Source organism: Trachurus japonicus, chromosome 13, assembly GCF_045865225.1.
Source record: "Trachurus japonicus isolate A0001 chromosome 13, Traja_1.0".
NCBI classification, from domain to species: Eukaryota; Metazoa; Chordata; class Actinopteri; order Carangiformes; family Carangidae; genus Trachurus; species Trachurus japonicus.
This window is the reverse complement of record NC_140919.1, coordinates 30558334-30582235: the sequence shown is the minus strand read 5'-3', so window position 1 is coordinate 30582235 and position 23902 is coordinate 30558334. Positions and strand designations below refer to the sequence as shown.

The 23902-nt window shown below is 41.7% G+C and overlaps 1 protein-coding gene across 9 annotated transcripts in view; it reads left to right on the top strand.

Annotated features, from left to right (window-relative positions):
- The window catches only part of tenm4 (teneurin transmembrane protein 4), a 145049-nt gene that overhangs the window by 70982 nt on the left and 50165 nt on the right, over window positions 1-23902 (top strand). For all 9 annotated transcript variants that reach the window (XM_085795900.1, XM_085795898.1, XM_085795905.1 and 6 more), the window contains 8 exons: window positions 3904-4068; window positions 6064-6278; window positions 7447-7657; window positions 11583-11684; window positions 12543-12737; window positions 14165-14365; window positions 18385-18570; window positions 23741-23887. In XM_085795900.1, coding sequence (XP_085652026.1) covers window positions 3904-4068; window positions 6064-6278; window positions 7447-7657; window positions 11583-11684; window positions 12543-12737; window positions 14165-14365; window positions 18385-18570; window positions 23741-23887 — 1422 coding nt within the window. The remainder of the gene's footprint in view (window positions 1-3903; window positions 4069-6063; window positions 6279-7446; window positions 7658-11582; window positions 11685-12542; window positions 12738-14164; window positions 14366-18384; window positions 18571-23740; window positions 23888-23902) is intronic.

The window sequence follows — 23902 nt, the reverse complement described above, 5'->3', positions numbered from 1 at the left end:
TTGTATTTGGCATCAGCAGTGTGGTTTGGATGTACAAGTAGAGATACAGTATGGGTCTCCTGTTTACTGCTTGTGACCTGGCTAAAAGCCAGAGAGCACCATCAGCCTGATAGTGCTTAATCAGGCTGTGTAATTATACCCTGCAAAACTCAGACCATCTCCCGATGCACCACAAGTAAACATGCTGGAGACTAAGCCTCATCCTAAGATTGGAATTTCCAATCAAGAAGGAGGGCCATATTTAATTAAAGGCTGATGAGAAAATACATTTAATTTGAAGTGCAATTAATTATTGAGGCCTGTAATTGGGAACTCTGGGTGAGATGTCTAATGAACCCAATTATGCCCCATGACAGATGTTTTGACTTGTAGCATGGTTTTATTTTGTCACAGCTTTGCAAATCAACACATTTTCAGATCCAAAAAGGTTGGGGGGTTAAAGATGACACTATTTTCTCCATGGTCGTTAGCTCATCAGCAGATTTGTTATATGCTTTAAGGTCATCAGTATCCTCTACTGACATTCACTCTGGGTACCTAGCTAAGGACAAAGAGGTTGGGCCTCCAAACTGCAGCATAGATTTTGCCTCTATGTCTGAACCACTTAAAAATAATATTTTTTGTTGGATTTGACTTTTCATTAGCTCAGTGTGACATCAGTACTGTTAGTCTATATGAAAAGAAAAGGTGCTTAAGGAAGTTTTAGAGAAATATTCCTTTTTCTAAAGACCAAGAATCATTCAAGTAAAAAAAAGTTAATCTATTCATGCAATCGGTTCTTTTTATTGGTCAAGACAGAGAAAGCATTTGTTCTCCTGTCTCCCGTTTCTATTCACATCTCCCACAAGACAGAACACAAAGTTCTTGTCAGACTGCACTGATTTTTAAGCTACACTAAACTTTCACAGGCCACACAGGGAAATTATATGTCTGTATGATTACTCTATGTACCATCCAGGTTTGTTTGTTTCTTTTTATAATGACTAGAATTCATACTATTTTTTTTTATCTCTGTCATTCCTCACTGCAGGGCCGTACTCTCTAATGCATCGTACCACCAATTTTACAATTATGTGTGAGGAAATATTAAACTAAACAAACTCTATGAACTGGTTAGTTTTCTACCGTGTCTGTGGTTACATTGAAATGTTTAATTTCTTTAATTAAGTTCTCCCCAAACTGGATGTTGAAAGGCATCTGAATCTCACACTCAGATTTCGTATCATTCAGTGCTATATTTACCACAGCCTGTAACAGTGCTTTGTTTTTGAAGAAAGGCAACCTGTCAGTGATGGAACAACTTGGCTCTAGAAAGAAGTGTGGCTTTACCTTGAGACCTAGAAATTTTGAATTGTGTTGAAGATAAAATTATCACAATATGATATTGCAGATATTTGGTGAATTAAATAAAATAATTTAATTAATGAAATATACTTGAATTTATTTAAGATCATTGAAGGGTTTTTTTTATAGATGAATTAGCCATATAATTAAAAACATTGTCACACCAAGGCAAATGAGACTATGTACTGTGCTGTCTTTTTTCTAAAATAGCTCCTGATGGTTTGCTTTTTTTATTTGATGATTTTGACCACTAAGATAAGAAAAAAAAAGGTTCTACTCATCATAGCTTCCCTTGAAGTGTGCGCTAGTTGGAAAGAGCTCTTCAGATCAGAGGATAGAAGCACAGGAATGCTGGCAGATGACCCACAGCAATAAGCTCTGACTTCCTCAGATTGGCTGAGAAGTCTTCTACTACAGTACCTCTGTTCCCTAATTGGCACATGGCGTGACCCAACTTCCTGCCAAGAGATAAGCGAAAGGAGGGCACAACATGTGCTCAGGACAAAATGGGCGATGCTACGAAGTGCAGTTCTCTTGACAGGGCAGTGATGTCTCTGCCAGTGGCCATCTCATTAGAAGTACCTTGTTATTCCTACAACCTGTCTTCATTTCGCAGCCAATTGCAGCAGCTGAGTGTCATTGCACAGTGTTTGCAAAGTTTGAAAAGTGAGCAAAACAAAATCAGGAGGCTCTTCACTGGCTCAGGTCCAATGCTCTGCATATCATAGATACCAAGAAGGCGCTGAAGTAAATCTTTAAGAATGGGGGGGGGCTCTTCAACCATTTTCCATTAGAGGCCTCAGGGACGGATGGGATGAAGAGCGAGGCTCACAAAGACATGATTACGAGGACACTTGGAACGACACCCTGCATGGTGACTTTGCAGTGGTTTTCTGCCAGTGACATACACTAACTCTTTTTCCATTTCGCCAGTCGATGTGGTGCTACAAATCAAAAAGAATGTTTTTCTGGAGCTTATGAAATGGCAAACAAAGCCATCTGTCTCTTCACTGGTTGTCCTCCACTGATACAGTCACTTCCACAGGCACTGGACAGACACAGAACAGCTGCTGGTATTGCAGTTGAACTTTCATCATCTTAGCAAATGTATGTGTTGTATGCCTGATAACTATGCTATTGCACCCCATATTTCATCACAAAGGCATATTTCAATGAGCACCAGATTATTTAGTGTGCATCATTAAAATATCCATATACGAATAACAGATTTGTAAAAAGAAACCTCTTAAAGTTAAGCCCACCTCTTATAGAGATCTACATGGAGGAAGCAGGCTTTGGTCTGATGCACTGTTAAAGCCAGAAAATCAATCAGTGCCCTCCAGACCGTTTGTCCTTTGAAATTCACTGTCCTTGATCTGAGAAGTACCTGTTTCCTCTGCACATTGCTGGAAGATGCACAGAGACTCTACTGTCACCTTCATTTGTCCAAGCATTTCCATGAAGAAACAACCCTAGAATTGTAAGCAACATGCTAAAAGAATCCTTTGCAGAGATGAGGCTGCAGGAACTAGAGTATGAGTTTACATCACATCTTTGTTTTATTTCTGATGGACAAACTCATGTCCATCTCTAACCTCCTGGTCAACAAAATTCTGTCCAATAGTGTGAGTCTGTTTCACTTTTGTTTTTATCCACTTGTTATTAGGCTCAGTTATAGATTAATCTACAGATATACAACATCAGACACTGTCTTGCTTCTGTAGCTGTGTAATGTCTCATCTTTCTGGTGACATGAACTAGGTTATGCTCTCTCACTCTCACTCTCATTGAAAGGTCTGGGTAGGTCTTACTCCAAGCTTTGCTGTAAAACCATCAGATAATTTCACTCTTAATAATTGAATTGCTTGGTTTTGTACTTGAGGAACGTAAGAGAAGCAACAAACCCATAAAATAGCTATATTGAGTTTCTGGGCCTGTTCTGCTGACTGTTGCCTTCCAAGGTGGCTTTTGCCTTGCTAAGCTGGTCTTGTCCATTCTCTTATTGGTGATCTGTCATGGTCAGCCCCTCCTCCTCTGTCCGGCACTCTACTGCCATTGTTCCAAAGGACATTTCTTTTGTCGACCTTGTAAAATATCAGCATGCTTCATCCACTGTGTTCACACTGAAACACCCCTGGTGTCTTCCTGCTGATGTGTTTTTTTTTTCATCTCCTTTTGTCTACTGCTTTAGTAGGGGAAGGGAAAGGCACCAGGGTTGGAAAAATGACAGGGCACAGGGGATGGTCCATGCCAGTGCTGGTGTGGGGAGACAGATGTTGTCCCAAGGGGTCAGGATAACATTCATCTTCTGATCGCACTGCTCAGCACTTTTAGAGGGAAATGCCATTAACCATTAAACCACGTATTGTTCTTTGTTCTTGGGAATTTACTCTCTGTTGCCCCATGTCACAGCTGTCACCTTTGGATAATTACCCCAAAGGAACAAAAAGTCTGGGTGTTACTTTGCATTTAATTCACAAAGCATAATTATTTGCTGAGATGAAATGAATTAAAAGTCACTTTATAGAAACCAATGTTGTTTTGTGTTTAATATTTCAGTCATGCACCTTTTTGGATTAAACTGGCACCTGCAGCCCATGCAGAGACAGCTGTACCAGCTGTCAGAGGACAATACAAGTGGCCTGCCTTTCCCCACTGATCTGAGTTTGCCACCACTAGGCAACACGGGCTTGGAAATACCTGACCGCAAGGGGAAAGATGAAAGTAAGTACAAATGTTCTAAATTTAAGGATAATCTTAATTTCATGAAATACATAACAATCTTTTTTTTTAAACCAAAGCATATGTCAATACATGCACTTGATTTTTGCTTTCAGAATAATGTGTCACCCTCAAGTAGTACACTGTTGCATACAGTACACATCAGAAAACACTGCACAAGAAAAAATAAGTTTAATTTTTTCTAATCTTAAAGTTTACAGATGACATTTTGAAGCTCAAGCAACTTTGTTATTATATTGTCATGCAGTTTCCCATTGTGTTCACTTGTCTCCATGGTATGCAAAGAGATCTGCTTTGTAATCCTGTGAAAGTTGTTGTAAGTGGGAAAGTGTTATTTGTTCCTGGAGGGAGAAAATGGGACAGCTTAAGGGACTGAGTATCCAGGGGCTGGAGGGGGATTAGCCACTCTGTCCCCTTCAGAACGGATGTGATCCTTTCATCTCCTAGCCTGGGCTGCCTTTCCTGGCAGCCAAAGAAGGCATGTGCTCACCCCACGGTACCAACAGCTCGACTCGAGGAAAGTTTGCTCTGTTCCTATTCTCGAACAAATGGGCCCAGATTTAACCATGTGATTTGCCACTGGCACACCACAATAGGTAGAAGATGGGGTCATTATCATATAGATGAATCCAGGAGTTGTCTTTGTCATTTACCAGATTGAAGATCGTGTGTTCAGCTAACAACAAGCATGACGGCAGCTGAGCTTTAGACCCTACATAGCAGCCGCTGCTGATAGGAAATCAATAGTGATAGTTTTCTAAATAAGTCTCGTTCTGCAGTGCTGTCACCAGAAACAATGATGAGGCATCTAATGCTTTATCAAGGTGATGCAGATGTTTGAAAGTCAGTGTTGCTCTCTTTCTGCATCTTGTCGTTCCATCAAAGCGTTCTGTTGTAGTTTAGCTTGCACAACAACAACCATTTATTTAACCATGAGGCCCATTATCACCGGTCTCAGCTTATGATTTATTTAAACAGCCTGATGAGTACACCTTTAATGTGCTGCATAAATACACACTCAACCCAACACGTGGAAAGCGAGCCTGTGTGCTGTAGCATTATGTAAAGCCCAGATCTGGGAGAGGGGAGTGTGTCCTGTCTGCTCTGATAAAAACCATTGCAACTGATGGACTTTTGAGAAGACTGCCATCTGCCGTGCCACGTGTAACCTAAAGCCGTGTCTGCCACCAAGTCCTGGGGGTAGTTTGTATGGGCGTCTGCTATAGTCAACATTGCTGCTGAAATTAGCTCATCTACATGGGCAAACAGATGTTGCCATTTCCACGGAGTCCAATATAAGTTGTATTATGGAGCATATGGGCAATCTTTGGCAGAGAATGTGCTAGTACCTGAGCGGGTAGAAGCATTAGAGATCCCTCTCTACAATTTTTTACTTTATTACTATTACTTTAATTATAACTGTATTTCATAACGGTACTGAAGCACTTGTATTTTCAAGTATTTTTTTTAATAGCCATAGCAGCACCATATGTTTAGTCTTTTAATTTCAATTACTTGGATCAACAAGATTTATGAAATGTATTTACATAATAAAAAATAACAACTTGTTTGAGGAAGCCACCTTAACATAGGCAGTGATGGATTGATGATGTCAGTGTTTTGATATTATCTCATCAAAATGTATTTCTTTGTTTAATTTAGATTTTTTTTTTCCCCCATTCAAACAAATCGGCACAAAACACTTCAGGACATGACTAGAATTTTTTGGATCATCAGACTGATGTTGAGTCAAATTATTTTTACTTTCATACTCTCCTCTTTGGCTTGACTGGAATTGCTGGCGGTGGTCAGAGGGGTCATCCATTATATTTTTTTTCTGTGGCTGTCAGCGATGTGATTGAATATCTGTGATATGGTCAGACTATCATGCTTCAGCAGACAGACTCACTCTGCCCTCCACATACTGGATTAATGGTGTGATCTCTATGACCGATTTACTTTGTGTGTGCAATGCAGGCAAATTGGACAGCTTGTTCCCAGATGACAGCTATATAGATATGGGCGAGATTGACGTGGGGCGCAAGGTCGCGCAGCAGATTCCTCCTGGTATCTTCTGGAGGTCCCAGGTCTTCATTGATCATCCCATGTATCTGAAGTTTAATGTGTCCCTGAGCAAAGATGCCTTAGTTGGAATCTATGGACGGAGAGGCCTACCTCCATCACACACACAGGTGGGAAATACTTGCTATAAATACTCATATATTTTGTTACAGCAGAATAATTATTTTGTTTTGTTTTTCTTATTTCTTCTGTCATAGTAGAGTGTAAAATCTAAATGTTTTGCAGGCTTTAATTTGGCATATTTCTGTGTTTTCTGTAAGAAACCATCATGTTTTGTTTGTGAGAGACAATTTTAAATTGTAAATGTGATTCTGTGTGAAACGATTTATAATCATGTCTGTGTAGTATAAGGATTCAGCCTCTTTTTTCCATTTTCCCTCTGCCACGGAATATAAAGTGGGATACAGTTAAAAAAAAATCTATCTAACCATGTAGGAACGTGTCATGAATGCAAACCAATTCATAAATCTCTCTATTGTATTATGAATCACTTTCTTTGTTGCAGAAAGGATTTATGGCAAATTTCTTTCAGGTTCAATATCATCAATGAATCACAGAAAAATACACGGCTGAGAGCCCGAGAATGGGAGATTTTTCTTTACACTAATTTCCCATCTATGTGCAGCACAGAATCAGATATATCATGTGATTAATCATATCTGGCTGCTTGGTTCACAGAGTTTAGATTTCTGCTGTAAATGTAACTGTAGTTCAACCAACTGTTTATAGCATAATTTTTGTTAGCATTAAAGTCCAATGTGATTTATTTCTCGGTCAAAAGATCACATTTGTCTCTTCAGTCTATTTTTACTTCAAAGATAGTAATAGTAGTAAATAATCTAGAGTGGAGTTTTCACACTGTGACGGATTACACATAGAGTGGCAGATGAGTCAAGATTCCCTTCCTTATGTAGATGAAAATGAAATGCAGCCTTATTGGTATTCATCGAGTCACGACTGATAACGAAGCAAATCGTTTGCAGATGTTATTTGGTAAACAGTAAGTTTAAATTTTTTACCCCGGCTCCCCTTTTTCACTTTAATAGTTTTAAACAGGCTTTCGTATAAAATATGTGGACTATGAAATTATCACAGCCTATCCAGCCATGATGTGCTGAGACTTACCCAAGCTCCTCTGGAATGATGAGTTATTCATGCAGACCAAATGATGCTCCACTATAAAGAGGGCTGAAAGCACTCAAGTCTCACATGTCACTCTAATGGCGTCTCTGTGGTCCATCCATCAGTCTTTCTCATGTTCTGTGCGTCTGTCTGCAGTTTGACTTTGTGGAGCTTTTGGATGGGCGGCGGCTTCTGGCCCAGGACATCCACGGTCTGGAGGGTCCTGTTGCTATGCAGCGGAGCCTGGTGCCCATCACCACCCACGACACAGGCTTTATCCAGTACATGGACTCGGGCATCTGGCACCTGGCCATCTACAACGACGGCAAAGAAACTGAAACTGTCTCCTTCCTCACTACCGCCATAGGTGAGCGCCCTGGGCATGACCTGCTGCTGAAACCTGTAATAGCAATCCACATAATCCCTATAATACCAACCAGCAGCACTTCACAGCAAACAGCCCAGACCCGGGGCATGAGTCAGAGATAGTTTTTGGCAGATTTCAGTAGCCAAGGAAAGTGCAGGTTAATCAAGGTGAAGTTGAATATTACAAAAATCAGGACATCAGTGCTATCCTGCCATGCCCCTGAGTAGGGCATTGAGAGATCATAATATCCTCATTAGCCTGAGTGTTCCGAGCGAATCAGGGGTCCAGCTTCTGGGAACCATTTGCATACAATTCAAAGTATGATTGTACCCTCCTGCTAGTGCCATTTTTGATCATGATTTGCTCCAATTTCCATCTACTTTCCATATATCAAAGTGAGAAAGCCATTTCTCTCCTCTTACTATCTCTGTGTGGCACACGGCTGTGTTTCAGACATACGTCTTTCTTTGTGAAGGTGATTTCATTTTGTACGCTCCTCTTTGTTCTCCCTAAAGCGCCTTTGATTAGCACTGCTGTATCAAGCAAGGTGTGAGAGGGCCCGAGGTGTCGACTTTCACAGGGAAGGCAGCTGGGAGCTGTTCTCACATGCTCTTTAATTAAAAGCTCCTGGGCCAGAGTCCATCTGTGACAGGGTCTGTGCCAGGCAGCAGATCGATGAGAAGCTGTCCTCAACACCAATGTAACACCAAGCGCAGACAGGCAAGAGATGCACCATGCCCCCCCCTGCTGTGCCAACAACAGCTGTAATTCAATACTTAATATATGATATGACACAAGCAGGGGGAGTCCAGACAGCGTGTTTACTTATTTCTTTTTTTTTTTGACTGGGTGTGCATGGAGGCCTCCTGTGGTTTGCGTCAGAGAAATCACGTCCAGATAAGGTATTCTGTGCAGCGGATGGGGACGGGAGCAAAGACAGGAAGGGGTGGGGGCGGAATTAGTCAGAGCTAGGATTCTACCTCTGTTCATTTGTATCGGAGCCGATCTGCCCACAGGAGCTCAGAGGGAGGCAGAGGGGCCCTTTCTAAAATGGGTCACCGGTTAAGTGCCCTTCAGCAGAAATTGAATCTCACCAACTGCCTGAATTGTATTGAGCCGTGGAGAGATGGAGTTGACCTTCAAATAGAGTAGCCCAGGTATAGAAATATATGTGAACAATATCCAGAACAGGCGCACTGAGAGACACAAGGCAGCATTGTTTAGAAGACACCAATGGTAAAAAATTGTATTAGTGCTTGAGACTTCGTCGGAGAGAAAATGTCTGATTTTACCGCCAGCGAGACACCTTGTGCTCTTCACATGTATTAAATGAAATGTTTGTTCGTCGCACGTGCCCATGCCATAATACATCTGGGGGATAGAGTGTCCCTGTCTTTAATCTGGGTTACTCCTCATTACTTGGCTGGGGCTCCATGGCAATGTGAAATGTGTCCTACTGAATGTTTTGTATCACAGCCCTCTGGAGCATGAAGCCATTTGTCCCTGCTGCCTGGTGCCAGACATGTTTCAACCCAGACATGGCTGCTGCCTGTACAGGGGAGGGCAAAGCAAAAAAAAAAAGGGGGAAGCAAAGAGCCAGCACCAATGTCTTACTCTGTATCCTGTCTCACTCTATAGCAAAGAGTCTCTCTCAGTACACAACCGCCCATCATTCAAAGGTGCTGAGCATCCTCTGAGAGCATGGCAAGGCGCTGATTAAACCTGCCTGCTGCACGCTACTCTGTCCTCACCGACTGGAGATACTCGCACAATAGTTAGCTCCCCTGATATGAAGGGTAATGAATTTCAATGAAGCTCTGCTTGAATCCATGATTTATGCGTTGGCCTATGTCGAGTGTGTGGCTAAGAGATATTCATGGCCTCCCCTTCATGCTCTCAGAGGAAACACAGGCAATAGACGTGGGGAGTGTGAAGTCTGCTAAACTGCGTCAGCTTTCGGAATTGGAGCACTGCGGTTCATGATTACTCAATTAAACGTGTTCGGTTTGTTGTTCACCAAAGAATTACCCATGATAGATAAAGATAAGATAACCTTAATTAGAGGCACATTAATGTCGAATGGCTGCCTGCTTAATAATGTCAGAGGAACGCAGTTTAAATCAGATCTCTGTGCCTTGCTAGGTGAACATTAAATTACAACCCTACTTAGGTTTTTCGTCCCAATGTGCTGCTTGAGCTGCAAGAATCTCTCCTGCATAATTGTACTACAGGGGGGGTTTCTAATGGAAAGTGTATCTACACATACCACACCTAATTTTCCTAACCGTTACCCGCGACCCCACCTACACACATTCTGCTGGTTTCCTTAGCTTTGAGCAAAAAAAGAAGCCCAGGCCTCCCACTGTAGTTAGATGTTCTTGTTGGAAGCCATCAAAATCCCACCAAAATGCCTCCACCACGCCAGAGGACAGTCTCCCCTGCATCCCTGCACTAACCCAACATAGCAGAGGCAAGCCTGCAGCAGAGAAAACATCAGCAGCATCCCTCTGCTAACTGCCTCCCCCCCTCTCTCTTTTCACTATACCTCTGGTCTGCCTCTATCTCTTTCTCCCTCTCTCCCTCTCTGTTTGTCTGTTCTCACTGTCTTGTGTTGCATCCTCACTGATGATTGACTCTCCAGAGTAAAGGGAAGCTGAATCCATGGCTCTCATTTCTAGCCCTTTGTGGAGCACAAGAGATTCTTTGTTCAGTAAGTTTTGCCTCAGAGCTTCTGCTGCCTGAAGGCAACGGACAAGACTGAATATTTTTCAGCACCATTTCAGGCTTAATTCAGTGAGCATCATGTTTCAAAATGCTGCTGCTGTCAAGCTCCTCAGACATCGCTGGTCATTCTGATTTAAAAGCAAGTGTCAGGACATAGAGGTAGAAATAATTATTTTCATCAGATTTAGTTTGAGGGATCAGTGGAGTAATTCATGGTGAGTGTTATGCATGCTCTGCTAATTCTTTGCATCACACAAAATGCCCTCAGTTTTTAAGGAAGCAAAGAAAGTAATAAACCACAAATTCAATCAGAGATGCCAGGTAAATCACAATTAGGTAAATTACAACAATTTACAAGATGTAAACATTGTTATGTTGTGTATGTGTACAGAATAACCTTCATTTAGATTGTGGTTTCTCTTTATGGCTTTCTATGCGGGTGTTAATAGAAAAGGGGGAGAAACATTTATGATTCTGGGAAACACAAAAAGGTAAAGAGAGTCTGAAAGGAATGTGAAAGGCAAAATAATGTGTACATCAGGCCTGTCAAGGTGTTATTAGAGTGTACTATGAGTACTATAAGAGCACAAGTTGTTCACATGTCTTTTTTTTTTAAATTACATGTGGGTATATATAGGCACGTACATATAATCACATATTTATATACATAAATGTATGCTATATGGCTGTATAGTTGCTAGCACAGTGATAAATAGACCAAATAGTAACATGAAGTAATCTGGCCTGGCCTGCTCATTGCTTCTGCTAGTACATAAAGAAGAGTGAAAGCAGACCATAGAGGAAAATGTGATACAGTGTCATTACCCTTGGCAGTGGAGGAAATGCAAGTTCCAGTGTTGCTGATACTTTGAATAACCTGGTTGCGGTGTACCTTACAAGGTCTGTTAAATGATGTATGATATCACAACCAGTGATTTCAGAACTTTTCAGAATTGATTTGCTTTGCTACTTTTGGTAGAAGCCCAGATGATCAGAGCTTGTTTACTCTTTTGTTAAATCTCCCAAACATTAGCGCCACTCAAAATGTTTTCCAGTGAAATAGAAATGTTGACAGGATTGGAGTCTGTCCTTATCACTGTCATTAGCAAAGGGATAATAATCAACCCGCAGAAAATGAGTGGGAGGAAAATTGTTTTTCAAACCACATTACTCAGAAAGGCTCCTGATTACCCTCTTGCAGAATCTATTGATGACTGTCCCAGTAACTGCTTCGGGAACGGTGACTGCATCGCTGGAACATGCCACTGCTTTTTAGGATTCAAAGGACCTGACTGTGGGCGAGGTGAGTCAATCCTTCTGTCATAATGACTTAATAGATCTCCATCATTCAGATACATAATTCTTTAGGGTGCTGATCAAATTCTATTCACTGCCTGGCCAGAACTAATCATTTTTAATTATACAATTATTTTAAATTGTTTTTCAGATCTATCTTATTATAACAGGCATTACAGCTTCAGCTTTTTCATAATTTACCTCTATAAGTCTTATTGTGTTACATATAGATAAAGACTTGAATAACTGGTTACAGAACGAAGCTTTAGCTTGACAGACTAGTAATGCCTCATTCCTCCAATTACTGAAATCAAGGCTTTTTTGGCAAATTAAAAAAAAAAAAAGTTTAGGCAATGTGTTAGAATGATAGTAGTGTGTTTGTTTTGGTTTCATCTTTACACATATTGCCATCTGTTGTCAATGTGTTGTTCAGCAGCATATTTTTACAATTTTATTCATCTATCTTCCTTTTTTTTGCTAGCACAGTGATAAATAGACCAAATAGTAACATATAGTAATCTGGCCTGGCCTAATTATTGCTTCCGCTAGTACATAAAGAAGAGTCAAAGCAGACCATTTTTTTTTCCTTTTCTTTTTTTTTTTTTTTTTAAATTTTCGACAGTCACAGCAATGATTGTGAAGGGATTCGATACTTTTGGTTTGATTTTGTTAGAATTTTGGTTACATCTTCGCTGGGTGCCAGGGTGTAATGATAATTTGTGTTGCATATTGTTCACAGCAAAGCAAACCTTTAATCATTCTGGTCAGAGGCTCGTTGCCACATTGAGCTCACACTCACTATTCTTTGAAGCTATGGTTGGAGGGGTCCATTCAAATGGATGTATGCTGTCTGCTCTTTTCAAAGCCGCCTGTCCAGTGCTATGCAGTGGGAATGGTCAATACCTTAAAGGTCGCTGCATGTGTCACAGTGGCTGGAAGGGCGCTGAATGTGACGTTCCCACCAACCAGTGCATTGACATCACATGCAGTAGCCATGGGACCTGCATCGTGGGAACCTGCATCTGCAACCCAGGCTACAAAGGGGAAAATTGTGAAGAAGGTAATTGTTTTAATAAGTCATGCTAATGTATCCTAAACTCTGAAATTCTGCTATATATGGCCGCTCTTATCGCCATCTTAGCTCGTTAGTGCTTGACATTTTAAAAGGATACTCATAATGGAAATGCCTATTAAGTTGGTATGGCTTATTTAACAGTCTGTATAGCAGTAAAGACAGGACATCCGCCATGACGGGCATCATAGCCATAACACTTCAAAATATGCATTCTAGGTGACTTGTCCTGTATAAATGATGGTTACGAGGCATTACTTTAATCAAAAACCCTCCATTCATAGTTTGAAATTCAGACACCAAGTCTGATGTTAATCCAATAGGAACTCCACATTCATGATACTGGATAAGGCTTGACCAGATAAGATTGAAGGAGCCATTGTGTTTGTCAGCTCTTGAAGGCTCTCATTTCAAGATGAAAAATGGACCCTGGGAGTTTGATAAATGGGGTTTTGTGACATCCATAGGCCCCAATTCTATTTTGGGTGGAGAGTTAGCCATAAGGAGTGGAGGGGAATGTGGACCCGGGCCCTTTAACATTTTTACCTTTCTTCCGTTCGACCTTCAGCCACAATGATTAATTGCCAGGAGAGAGTTGCTTGTCAGTTAGCCTCTGATCTTTGTGCCTTGTGCCCAAACCATCTGCTAAGAGGCAAGAGATCCTGTTTGTCTTACTATAACTGCCTTTATACCCATTTATGTCATGGTAAAGGGGAGCTGCCATGGCGCGGCCTGCTGCTCTCAGTGGCTAGACGTTGCTCCTGCTTCGCGCCCATTTGCCATCTGTGTGTATCATGCAGATATTATTGTGATTGTGTCCCCCCACAAGTCTTGTGCCTTACAAAGTGAGCACTCAATGAACAACGTTTCAAGGGAAGAAATGCTATGAAAACAATCATGAATTTTATATTTGCATACGAATTGATTGAACAGAGTGAATACACTGCAACAGTGCAAGCCTTCTACAGTGATCTTCTAGATTGTCTGTAACCTAGTCAAGCATGCTCCTGCCTCAGGCTCTGTCTTAATTTACCCCTTTTTCTCCTTCACAATCTCTTAATGGGGAGGGGTTTGGTTATTTTCAGCTATGAACTGCTCCTTCATTTTCTATAAACATGCCTCTGCCAAAGCGCCTTCTCTATTTAAGAAGTATAAGCAGTATCTAGTGACAGCAAGAGCATGGGCAGTACCTGCAGGTCTGTGCCAACCTATTTAGTTTGTGTCCAGCACAAGAGAAAGTGGGTTTCCTCTCATCATCCTCTGCTTGTCCTGTCTCTACATTCTATATACATTTAATAAGCCGGTTACACTGCCCACTGCCGTCGTCACTTTACTCAAATAGCAGGTTGACTCTGAAAGAGGGTAACAGCAGGTGGCTGGTGTGTCTAACATTGTCTTTTTGGACCCCTTTTTAGTGGACTGCCTAGACCCAACATGCTCAGGGCGAGGGGTATGTGTCCAGGGAGAGTGCCACTGCTTTGTGGGGTGGGGAGGGCCAGGATGTGAGAGCTCCAGGGCCTCCTGCATGGACCAGTGCTCTGGACACGGAGCTTTCCTGGCAGACGTGGGAACCTGCAGCTGTGATCCCAACTGGACAGGCCATGACTGCTCTACAGGTGGGTACTTCTCAAATGAGAGAAAACATTGGCAGAATTCCTTGTCACTGGCTGGTGCTGATTTAGCTGTAATTACCAAGATGAAACATCAGAACATTAGCAGAGAATATTGCATAGATTAAATTAAACTTGTGAGAATGTGTGTGTGATTTTTTTTTTATCAATATAAGGAGAGTAGAGGTGGGGTTTTTTAGCAGCAAAGACAATTTGGGTCATGATCTTATGTGTTTATGAAAGCCGCAGCTTCTTAAAGACAGATGATTATAGAGCACGGAACAGAAAACAAAACATAATTTCGCTTTGAAAAAATGAAGAATGTGCTATTATACAACATTTCTTTTACCACAGCTGTATTCCTCAGCTATATCAATTTGTGGCCGTATTTCTCCGTTGTGTAATCTTTCACAATTGTTACCCCTCAGTTCAATACAATGGCTATCACGATTAGTTAATATTAAACACAATCTAGTATATTTTCTCATCCTTTAGTATTTGCAACAAAGGTTTAATATCTCAAATACTGCAGAACCATGTAATAACCTTGGATCTGCAGTCAGTCCTTCCTTGCCTTTTCATCTGAATTTTTTTCACTGCTTGATTCAGTATAGCTTTGGTAATTGCTTGGCTCCTCACAGAAACAACATTTCTGATGATGTTAAAAGGAAACGGTTCACATAAAAACCTCAGTTATTCACATCGTTGATCAGCTGGAGGTCCACAGCTAGCAATCAAACTGCGGTTGATTTTGCTGTAAATTTATTTCTTTTACGAATGTTTTCATCCTCAATCTGCACATACTTAACAGGCTGCCATAGAAAGGGGGACGGGGGTGGGAGGGTGTGATATTGTCAGAGCCGTGATCTGATGCAAGTTAATGCTGTTTCTTGAGTTCTAGCTCGGCACAAGGCTCACAGCTGATGGTAACTTTTTTTCAGCTCTGGAGGATTGTTCCCATTGTGTTCATTTTGTCCATGGGGAATGTTCTCTCTTGGTAGTCAGGAACGGGCCGAACGTTAGATACAGTTTTACAGCTTGAATATACCTTCCCAAGTCTCTAAGGATGGAATGAAAGTTCTGCAAAAATTTAGCTTCTGCTCTGACAGCAACACGCCTGCTCACATTTACCAAAGAAGTATTTTACTGAAAAACCTCAGTGAACTCAGTGGTAGATTGTTAAAGAGCTGTCAAGGTGTCTGACTTGCAGTGTTGGCACATGCAAAGGCTCCAGAGAAAGAGTGGGTTCTTTTTACTGTAAAGCAAGCTGAAGAATTTCACGATTTTCCACACATATAAATGCTCATATAAGACCGTTTTTATGTTTTATGGTTATTCTCTGATAGATTAAAGCTTCGGATAGCTCTGGTTCAGCAGGTCTCTGATGTGTTGATAATCAGTGCATCAGCTCTGTTTTTGCAGAGGCTGATACAGTTGCAGCCTGCAGCTGCCTTCATTTAAACAACATAATTTGTATTCTCACAGAATATTTGAGAAATGAGAGTTTTAGTCCGGCAGTAACTGGGATCCACGAATCTCTTTATATTCCAAGCAGACACAATGACCTATTAGGTAATCCCAGGGATTTTGAGGGAAATGGGCAGTTAGTCTGAGTCTGCCTCGCAAAGAAAGAGCTCTGTAAATGATGATGAGTTGGCTCTTTATCCTCCTTTATCCTGTTCATTGTCGAGCTTTCTGTGGTCTAATACAACACTAAGCTCGGTGGTGCGGTAGTACAGCTAGTAGCCTATAACCTTGGAGACTGGGGCAAGAAAAAGATGGAAAGCTTTCACTATATCTTTCAAGATTCTTTAATCCCCCTATACCCTGTAGTTTTAAGTCACAAACTCATTTTCTCATGTAGCTATGGAGCAGTACAACCTGGGCTTGCAGTTGGTTGTAATGCTGTTACCAGCCATAAAACAATGCCTGAGGTTTTATGTCCTTTAATATGTGTGTTTTTATGCCATTTCTGCTATTCTCCCACCCAGAGGAAAGTTTGTTTACACAATCCTTTAGTGCAAATGGTAATGGCCATCATGGGGATGGGGGCATTTCTCACTGTGGACTCCTCTGGCCACGGATAATGAGGGTTTGCCTGCAGGCTGTAATTGCATCTTTATCACGTTAAAGGTTTCTCCTTTGTTCCAAGTGAACAGTTGTCTCACAGTCAGTTTGAGTCTGTTTTCCTCAACCAGTATGTGAGAAAAGAACTAGAAGGGTCACTTTGTACATCTTATTTCAAAATATGTGCTAATGAGATCACTCAAGATGGTTATTATGTTCATTATCACCTCACATTTAAAGTGTTAAAAGATGATGAAGAGAATTCCACAATTAATGTTTATTAGAAAATGATTGATGAACAGATCTCTGTTGCTGTATACTACTCAGATATTTCATGTTTGAATGTGGAAGGGTGAATGTGTGTATGTGTGTGTCCCTGTCCCTCTGTGGGACCTTTTTCAGTAAAAACAGTGACCTTGTCCAGACCAGTATCCCTCATGGGGAACAAAGCCTGGTCCTAATGAGGCAAAATGTCATTTCTGAGGTCCTGGGTAAAGTTAGGAGAAAGGTGTGATTGAGGTTAGGTTAAGGTTAAAGCTAATGTGTTGATCAGGGTAAAGGTGTGTAGGCGGTGTCCTAAGAAGGACACCAGGTTAGCTGTTGTAACCTTAACTCAGTGTTAAGACTTGTTTTACAAAGGTCCAGGTTGGGATTAGGCTTTCAGTTGTGATGGTTAAAGTTAGGGTGAGGGCTATAGGAAATGCATTATATTAATGAGTGCCCTCACAAAGATAGAGCTACAAGTTGGTGTGTGCGTGTGTGTGTGTTTGAGTAGTCATGAGGGGCACTGATTCAAATGCTGCTAGCTGTACCTCTAAATCAAAAGTCAGATGTAAAATTAGCATTTGCATAGTTTAACAAAGTGCTGAGCTGTAATTAGCAGGGGAGAGTGATTTTTAAAAAGCCTTTTAAGCTGGTAATGTCGTGTTATGGTTTGTGGGTGAAAATACCCCTCAAATTTAATTTGTAGCAATGACAAAATAGGCACTGTAAAGGCAGTAATTGACTTATTAAAAGATTTTACCTCCAGTTTGGTCCCCTGTGGTCATATTTGAATTGGCTTGGCTAATAAGCTACGAATACATCGCTATTGTTCCTCGTTGCCCATACCGCTAAGCCTCTTTTATAACAGAATGGTTAATAAAGAGGTTAACATTTCAATGAGATTCATAAGTAATCTGTCAGTGTTTAATTTCTTTGAGCCTTGGTCTTGTCATACTCTCCCCCGAGTTCATGAGACGGGGGTAATGTCCCAGGCTCTATCACAGCCTGTCAGGGAGGTCTTTCAGCTGCCACACAATAGCACCAGCCAAGCTTTACTGTGTCTCTCAGTATCCTTCGTTTCATGGATGTACTTCTTCCTCTGGCACACTGCACTTAGGTAGAATTAAAAAAAAACAGCATATTGACGTCTCCTGCCTCAAATCTGCTGAGCCTTCCCTCCTGCCTGCTGCCGACAGTAAAGCATGTGGCAGAGCTATGAGCGCTGCATGCGCAACAAAGGAAATAAAAATTTACTGTTTAATCAAAACGGTCGAGCTGATATTGTTGCTGTTCCTACTAGAAGTTCCAGCGGTGTATTTTTTCCTCTTTACCTCCTTTGTAACAGGAAGAGGTGAATTTACAAAGAGAGGAGGCAAGGGAGAAGAATAAGTCTACTAAGGCCGCAGCAATCCATGTCTCTTCTTTGTAATGGACTTATTAGATTTGTATTGTCAAAAAGGATTCCCCCCTTATGAGGTGCAGGAATTTCTTTTCAGCTGCCATCAGACAAGGTAGTGGAGCGTGGCCGCCTTTCCTTGACAATAACTCCTGGATTTGTCTTTTCTTCACCCTTGTTGCCTTGTCCCGTCACCGCCTTGTCTTCCCTTTCCATCCCACTTCTACCCCCTCCTTCCTCTCTGTCTGTCTTCCCCCATTCTCTTTTTTGTCTCTTTCTGTATCCCTGTCTCCCACAGAGATTTGTGCAGCGGACTGTGGTGGCCATGGCATTTGTGTGTCGGGCACCTGTCGCTGTGACGACGGCTGGATGGGCACTGGGTGTGACCAGAGGGCGTGTCACCCTCGCTGCAACGAACATGGCACTTGCAAGGACGGCAAATGTGAATGCAGCCCGGGTTGGAACGGAGAACACTGCACTATTGGTAGGATGGGAAGAGGTTTCGGTTTGGGGTGGGGGAGTGTGTGTGCGTGTGTGTGTGTGTGGGGGGGGGGGGGGGGCAACAAAGGCAGAGGCTGTCTGTCTGCCGGAGTGTGTATGAGGAGCTGGGTGTGAGGGGAAGGGTCCAGTTGGAGAAGAGAGGGAAAAGCATGCTTAATTGAATTTGTGCAACTCGGTAAAGCATGAACAGGTTTACTCAAGGATCTGAGGCTTGCCTTCATGCATTTTAATGTGGGAATGTGCTAAGGTGTCCTTTCATTTTACTCACCCTTTTCCTCATCTCTTTCTTTGCCCCCTTTCCATTTACTATTAATTTCAAATGCTTACATGTGAGTCATTGTGAGCAAGTCAACCACCACTTTCAGCTCTATATTTATACTAACAATTGTTCTTCTGTGAACGCTGGCAGAAGTTAAGTTTTCAAGACCTTGACTGAATGTCAAGAGCTTTCTTGAACACCTCGACTCACTTAAACCCAAAGTTCTAACTGAGTTCCCATTGCATTGCCAGAGAGTAAAGTTGTTTAGCACTGCGTGTTTTGTAGTGGATTTGATAATCTCTTCAATAGAATCCTTTTATTTTTACTTCAAATTCGTCACAGAGTGAATAGTTAAGTGATAGAGTAGTTATAGATGGAGCCAATTTGAGTTTGTGAAGTGAACGCAGCACCATACTGGGTGACATTTCTTTTCTAGTGTTTGTTTGTTGTAAGGAATGTAGAGACTGTTCTAATGTAATATGTAAGTAATAACAACAACAGATGCAGCCGAGCTGTTTTCATAGGTACGCAGTAGTTGACCTCCATTTTTTTTAACTATCTCCTCTGTTTGAAATGCCCACTGCCAGAAGGACAGCATGAAGATATTTTGAGCTATGGTGATAGATGTTCTGAGGTTTGACAGTGACATTGCTAAAGTTTAACAAAAGCTCATTCAGATGGCAGTTTGAATGTAGTTAGCTTCATCAGGTTGGGTTGTCTGGTCTGTCAAACCTCCCCTGAACATCAGAAGGGACCATCCAGAGGACATGCTATATGATGCCTGCTCTGCAAGATTGCAACTTTACCATTCTGTCCCTGTTCCTACTCCTGTTTAGCGTTTCTGTTTCTCTCTTGTTTCTCCTCTCTCCTCTTCTCTTATCTCCCCTTCTTTTCTTTTCTTTTCTTTTCTCTTCTCTTCTCTTCTCTTCTCTTCTCTAGTGCATTGCTTCTATTCTTCTATATTTCACAGGGAATTTGTTTAAATCCACATTTGCTTGGATGTTGCAGTTAAGCTTTTTAAGATGACTATAATATTTCACATACAAAATATGTGGCATATAAAATGTGATGCATTATGTAGAATAAATAACCCACCATAAAACATGTTTTTTTTAATATATATATTTATATTAAAAAAAGCTTCATATTGACCAACATTGTGTTAACTACAAACTAAACTATATTACCAGTAAACATGCACAAGTAATGGATCCACCATTGCTTTGTAGAGAGTTGCCTAACATGGCCACCCATTCATTATCATTCTATAATCCACACAGTCAACATGCATCACAGAGGAGGTGGAAACACAATGGCCATCTCTTCTCCCTCTGCCACAGCATTTCAGTGAACAGAAATGTGCAGCCTCCACACACTGCAGTCAATAGAGAGAGTGAGGAGAATGCCCTATAGGTGAGAGCTTTGTTACATATTCAAATGGATAAAAAATAATTTTCCTCACAGTATTCTCATGCATAGCTTGAAGCAGAGCTGCCTGAGTGCAGAGCCTTGACTCAGTCTGTGAATGTTTTATATGCTGGCCTTACATTATTGATAGGCCTTTTATAAGTGCCATATTGAGATCCCCACTCCCTCGACAAGAATATTCCTCAGTGTCATCCATTAAGAAGCCAAAGATCTCAATTTAAATCAATTTTCATTATTGAGAGCTCCACGTTGGCCTCAAGCCCCACGCTGTGGAGCACAGGAGGTTCAATATGGCCCAACCAATGCCAAAGCCTCTGGTGACCTCAGCGTCAATAGAGGTGTTGCAAGATTAAAAGCACTTTTTCGTTCCTGACCTCCTGTTTGATATTGCTTGGGAGATTTAAGGGTGGTAATATGTGCATCAATCACGTCGCTTTTGACACACTCCCCTGAGATATTCTGCAGATCCTGGCAGCTGATAAATGGGGACAGATTGAAATGTTCTTTCTGAACATATCACTTTTCTTTACTCTTTATCTCGTTCTCTCTCTCACTCTTTCTTTGTGTCTCTCTATCATTCTCTTTCTCTGTGTTCCACCCCCCTCCGTGTCTTCTCTACGTCTCCATTCCTCTCCCTCTGTGTTCGATTGTATTTGTTGTGTTGCTTGTAATGCACGATTTCGCTTCATGACTGCGTTTTTCCTTTCTTTTTTTTATTTACCTTCTGTAATGTAAACTAACACCTTGCCTTGCTGTCTTGTCATGGAAGTGGCACTGTTCAAACCTCCCTTATATGTCCTGTCTTTTATCTCCCAAGCTCACTATCTGGATAAGGTAGTGAAAGGTATGGCATTCCTCCTTCCTTCTATTTTTGCCCTCCTTCCATTGTAACTCCAGCCAGCATTAACAAATCATGCACACACACCATGCTCTTCCCCTACATTGACATATGCAAACACTGTGCACCTCTTGTCGCCCCAAACAAGTCATTCTAAAGATCTCCGCCTCCCATCAACTTTTTGCCATATTGTCACACAGTAATCTCCACTTAGCACTTTCGCACCCGATGAGTCAAGTTGTGCTGCTTCCTTTGAATTTGTGTTGAATTTGTGGTGTGTGTGCAGCCTGATTTCTCAATAGTGGGATGTTGGGAAAGGGGCTCCATAACCTGTGTCATGCATTATGGATGAGTGTGCAGCTGTGAGCAGGGTCTGATAGGTGCTGAGGCCGCATCCTATCTAATTAAAAGAGTTCATGGTCTGGTTGGTGCAGGGCAAGCAGGGGGTGGAGGCTCTGCAGCAGCCCTGCCTCTCTGCCTCCACTACCCTCTTTCACTCTCACTGTGTCCTTGGTAATGGACCACCTGGCATGACAGCGGCTGCCAGAGGAGTCCTTCGAACACTTGCGCCCTCACGTTTGGAGCTGTTACAGGCAGACTTGGGCAGCGCTCAGCAGGGGCTCCTCTCTGAAAGCACTGCCAATTAAGTTGAACTGGTGCCAACAGAGAGCGGATCTTTATTTATCCTTGTAATAAACATTCAGAGCTTACTAATCATCTGTCTCCACTGGTCTAACCGGAGTTGTTTGTCCATTTGCTCAATAAAAGGACAAAAACATGTTTAGGAGGCAGGCCACTTTCTAATGGCACCGGCCTTTAACAGCGAGTCCATTTCTTCAGGGACAAGAGGAGAAAATGGAGATGGGATTATTTATTTTACTGCAAATTTTTAATGCACTGTAATTTAATCCCCATTATTGAACAGTCTGTGTGCCCGTGGCTTCTTTTCATATTTACCTATGTTGACACAGACACGGCTCAACAAAAACCCAATGTCTCTACTCCAGAGGATATTGCATGTTTTACTGTAAGTAGAAATGAATGGTAGTAATTGAGGAAACATTGCAACTGTGTTTCCTCAATTACAGCCATTCATTGCTGTAGCATTGTTGCTCTTGTCATGTTTCATAGTTTGTTCCTGTAAACATGGCTAAAAGTTTCATTACATTTTAGTGTTAAGCTTCTATTATAGTATTCAAAGTGCCTTTCCGTATCAGAGGGACAGGAGATTTAAGCTTTGGCATAAGATGCAATAACATGTATAAATGTGCATTGTTCACCGAGTCGCAGTTGTATTTTAACTCCTGTAATGATACTGATTTTACTCTGTGTTGCCACAGCTGAAATGCAGCTGATGTATTACTCATCTAACCCTGTGTTCTACAATACTCATCTTTTCCTGGTGCTGCTTCTGCCTTTATCTTCCTAAATGCTTATCTCAGTTTCTTACTCAGCGCTGTTTCTTACCTTCAGCTGGTCTTTCTCCCTTCTACAAATGTCTCCTGTTCACCGCACCAGCACCTCTCTCTTCCCTCTTTTTCGCTCCCTCGTTCCCCCCTGTGTGATGTAAGAGCACCGAGACGGCCACCCCTGTCTCTCTTGTTGCTAAAATGGGTCAGCTTACCATTCTTCCCATCAAGGCATCTTGTTAAAAACACAAACTGTGAAGAGACTTATGCGTCTGATATCTTGAGATGTTACCCTCTGCATCGGCTTCAGTGAGGGGATAGGAATCATAAGGTACCAGATAAATTTGAAGCAACCCCAGAAAATCGGCGAGATAACCCCCTGATATGTGTCCTTCTAAGGGTCTGTCCACAGAGAAGCTGAGGAATGTTTCACCTGTTGTTCTTTTCCAGTTGGCTTTCAGCTCCTTTCAGCCTGGGAACACAGTTAGTGCAAGCAAAGCACCCCCTGCCTGCATAATACTATTGAGCTCAGCTGTATCTACTTCCTACTATTTTATTTGCATTCTGCCTCTGTTAATGACAGAACACACACTTTTCCTGAAGGGATAATCTTATTGATTTCTAAGAGGAGTGTGGAAACCACTTTCAAAAAAAGAGAGAGCCAGTACTGATATAGATCATTTCTGATAACTAATGCAGTTTTGATGCAGCTCATTCTTTTTCTTTTTTGCAGACGACGGCAGCAGTGATGCTATAATCATAATGATGGTCACATTCGAAAATCACATAAACACGGATTCAATTATGTGGAAGACTGCCAGCATGGACAACAGTGCTCTCATTACCCAGCTGTAGTAGCATAGATACAGAGGGCCAATCTACTGTAGTAATGAGTGAATATTGATTTAGAAGATCCCTCTTATCTGATTTTACTGCAAAGGGATATTAGAAGCCTCACAAAAGGTGTATCATATTAATCAACTTCAGCCGAGGGTCATTATAGCCACTCTCACCCATTTAAAATCTTGAAATGACTTTAGTCTATTGCCACCAGAGAAATATTTACAACAATCCATTGTCATCAACAAGCTGCATTGTTGTCATTGTTTTAGTGTGGGCGTTTGTTCACAAACAATATACAGTATCCGTGTTTCCCATTAAACCTACTTTATTTGATATTCTGTGCCGACCTCTGTGTTTGTCCTTTTTTGTTACACAGAGGGCTGCCCTGGTTTGTGCAATGGAAATGGTAGGTGCACTCTGGGTAACAATGGCTGGTACTGTGTGTGCCAGCTGGGCTGGAGGGGCACTGGCTGTGACACCTCTATGGAAACTGCCTGCAGTGATGTCAAGGACAACGATGGAGGTAAAATCACACACA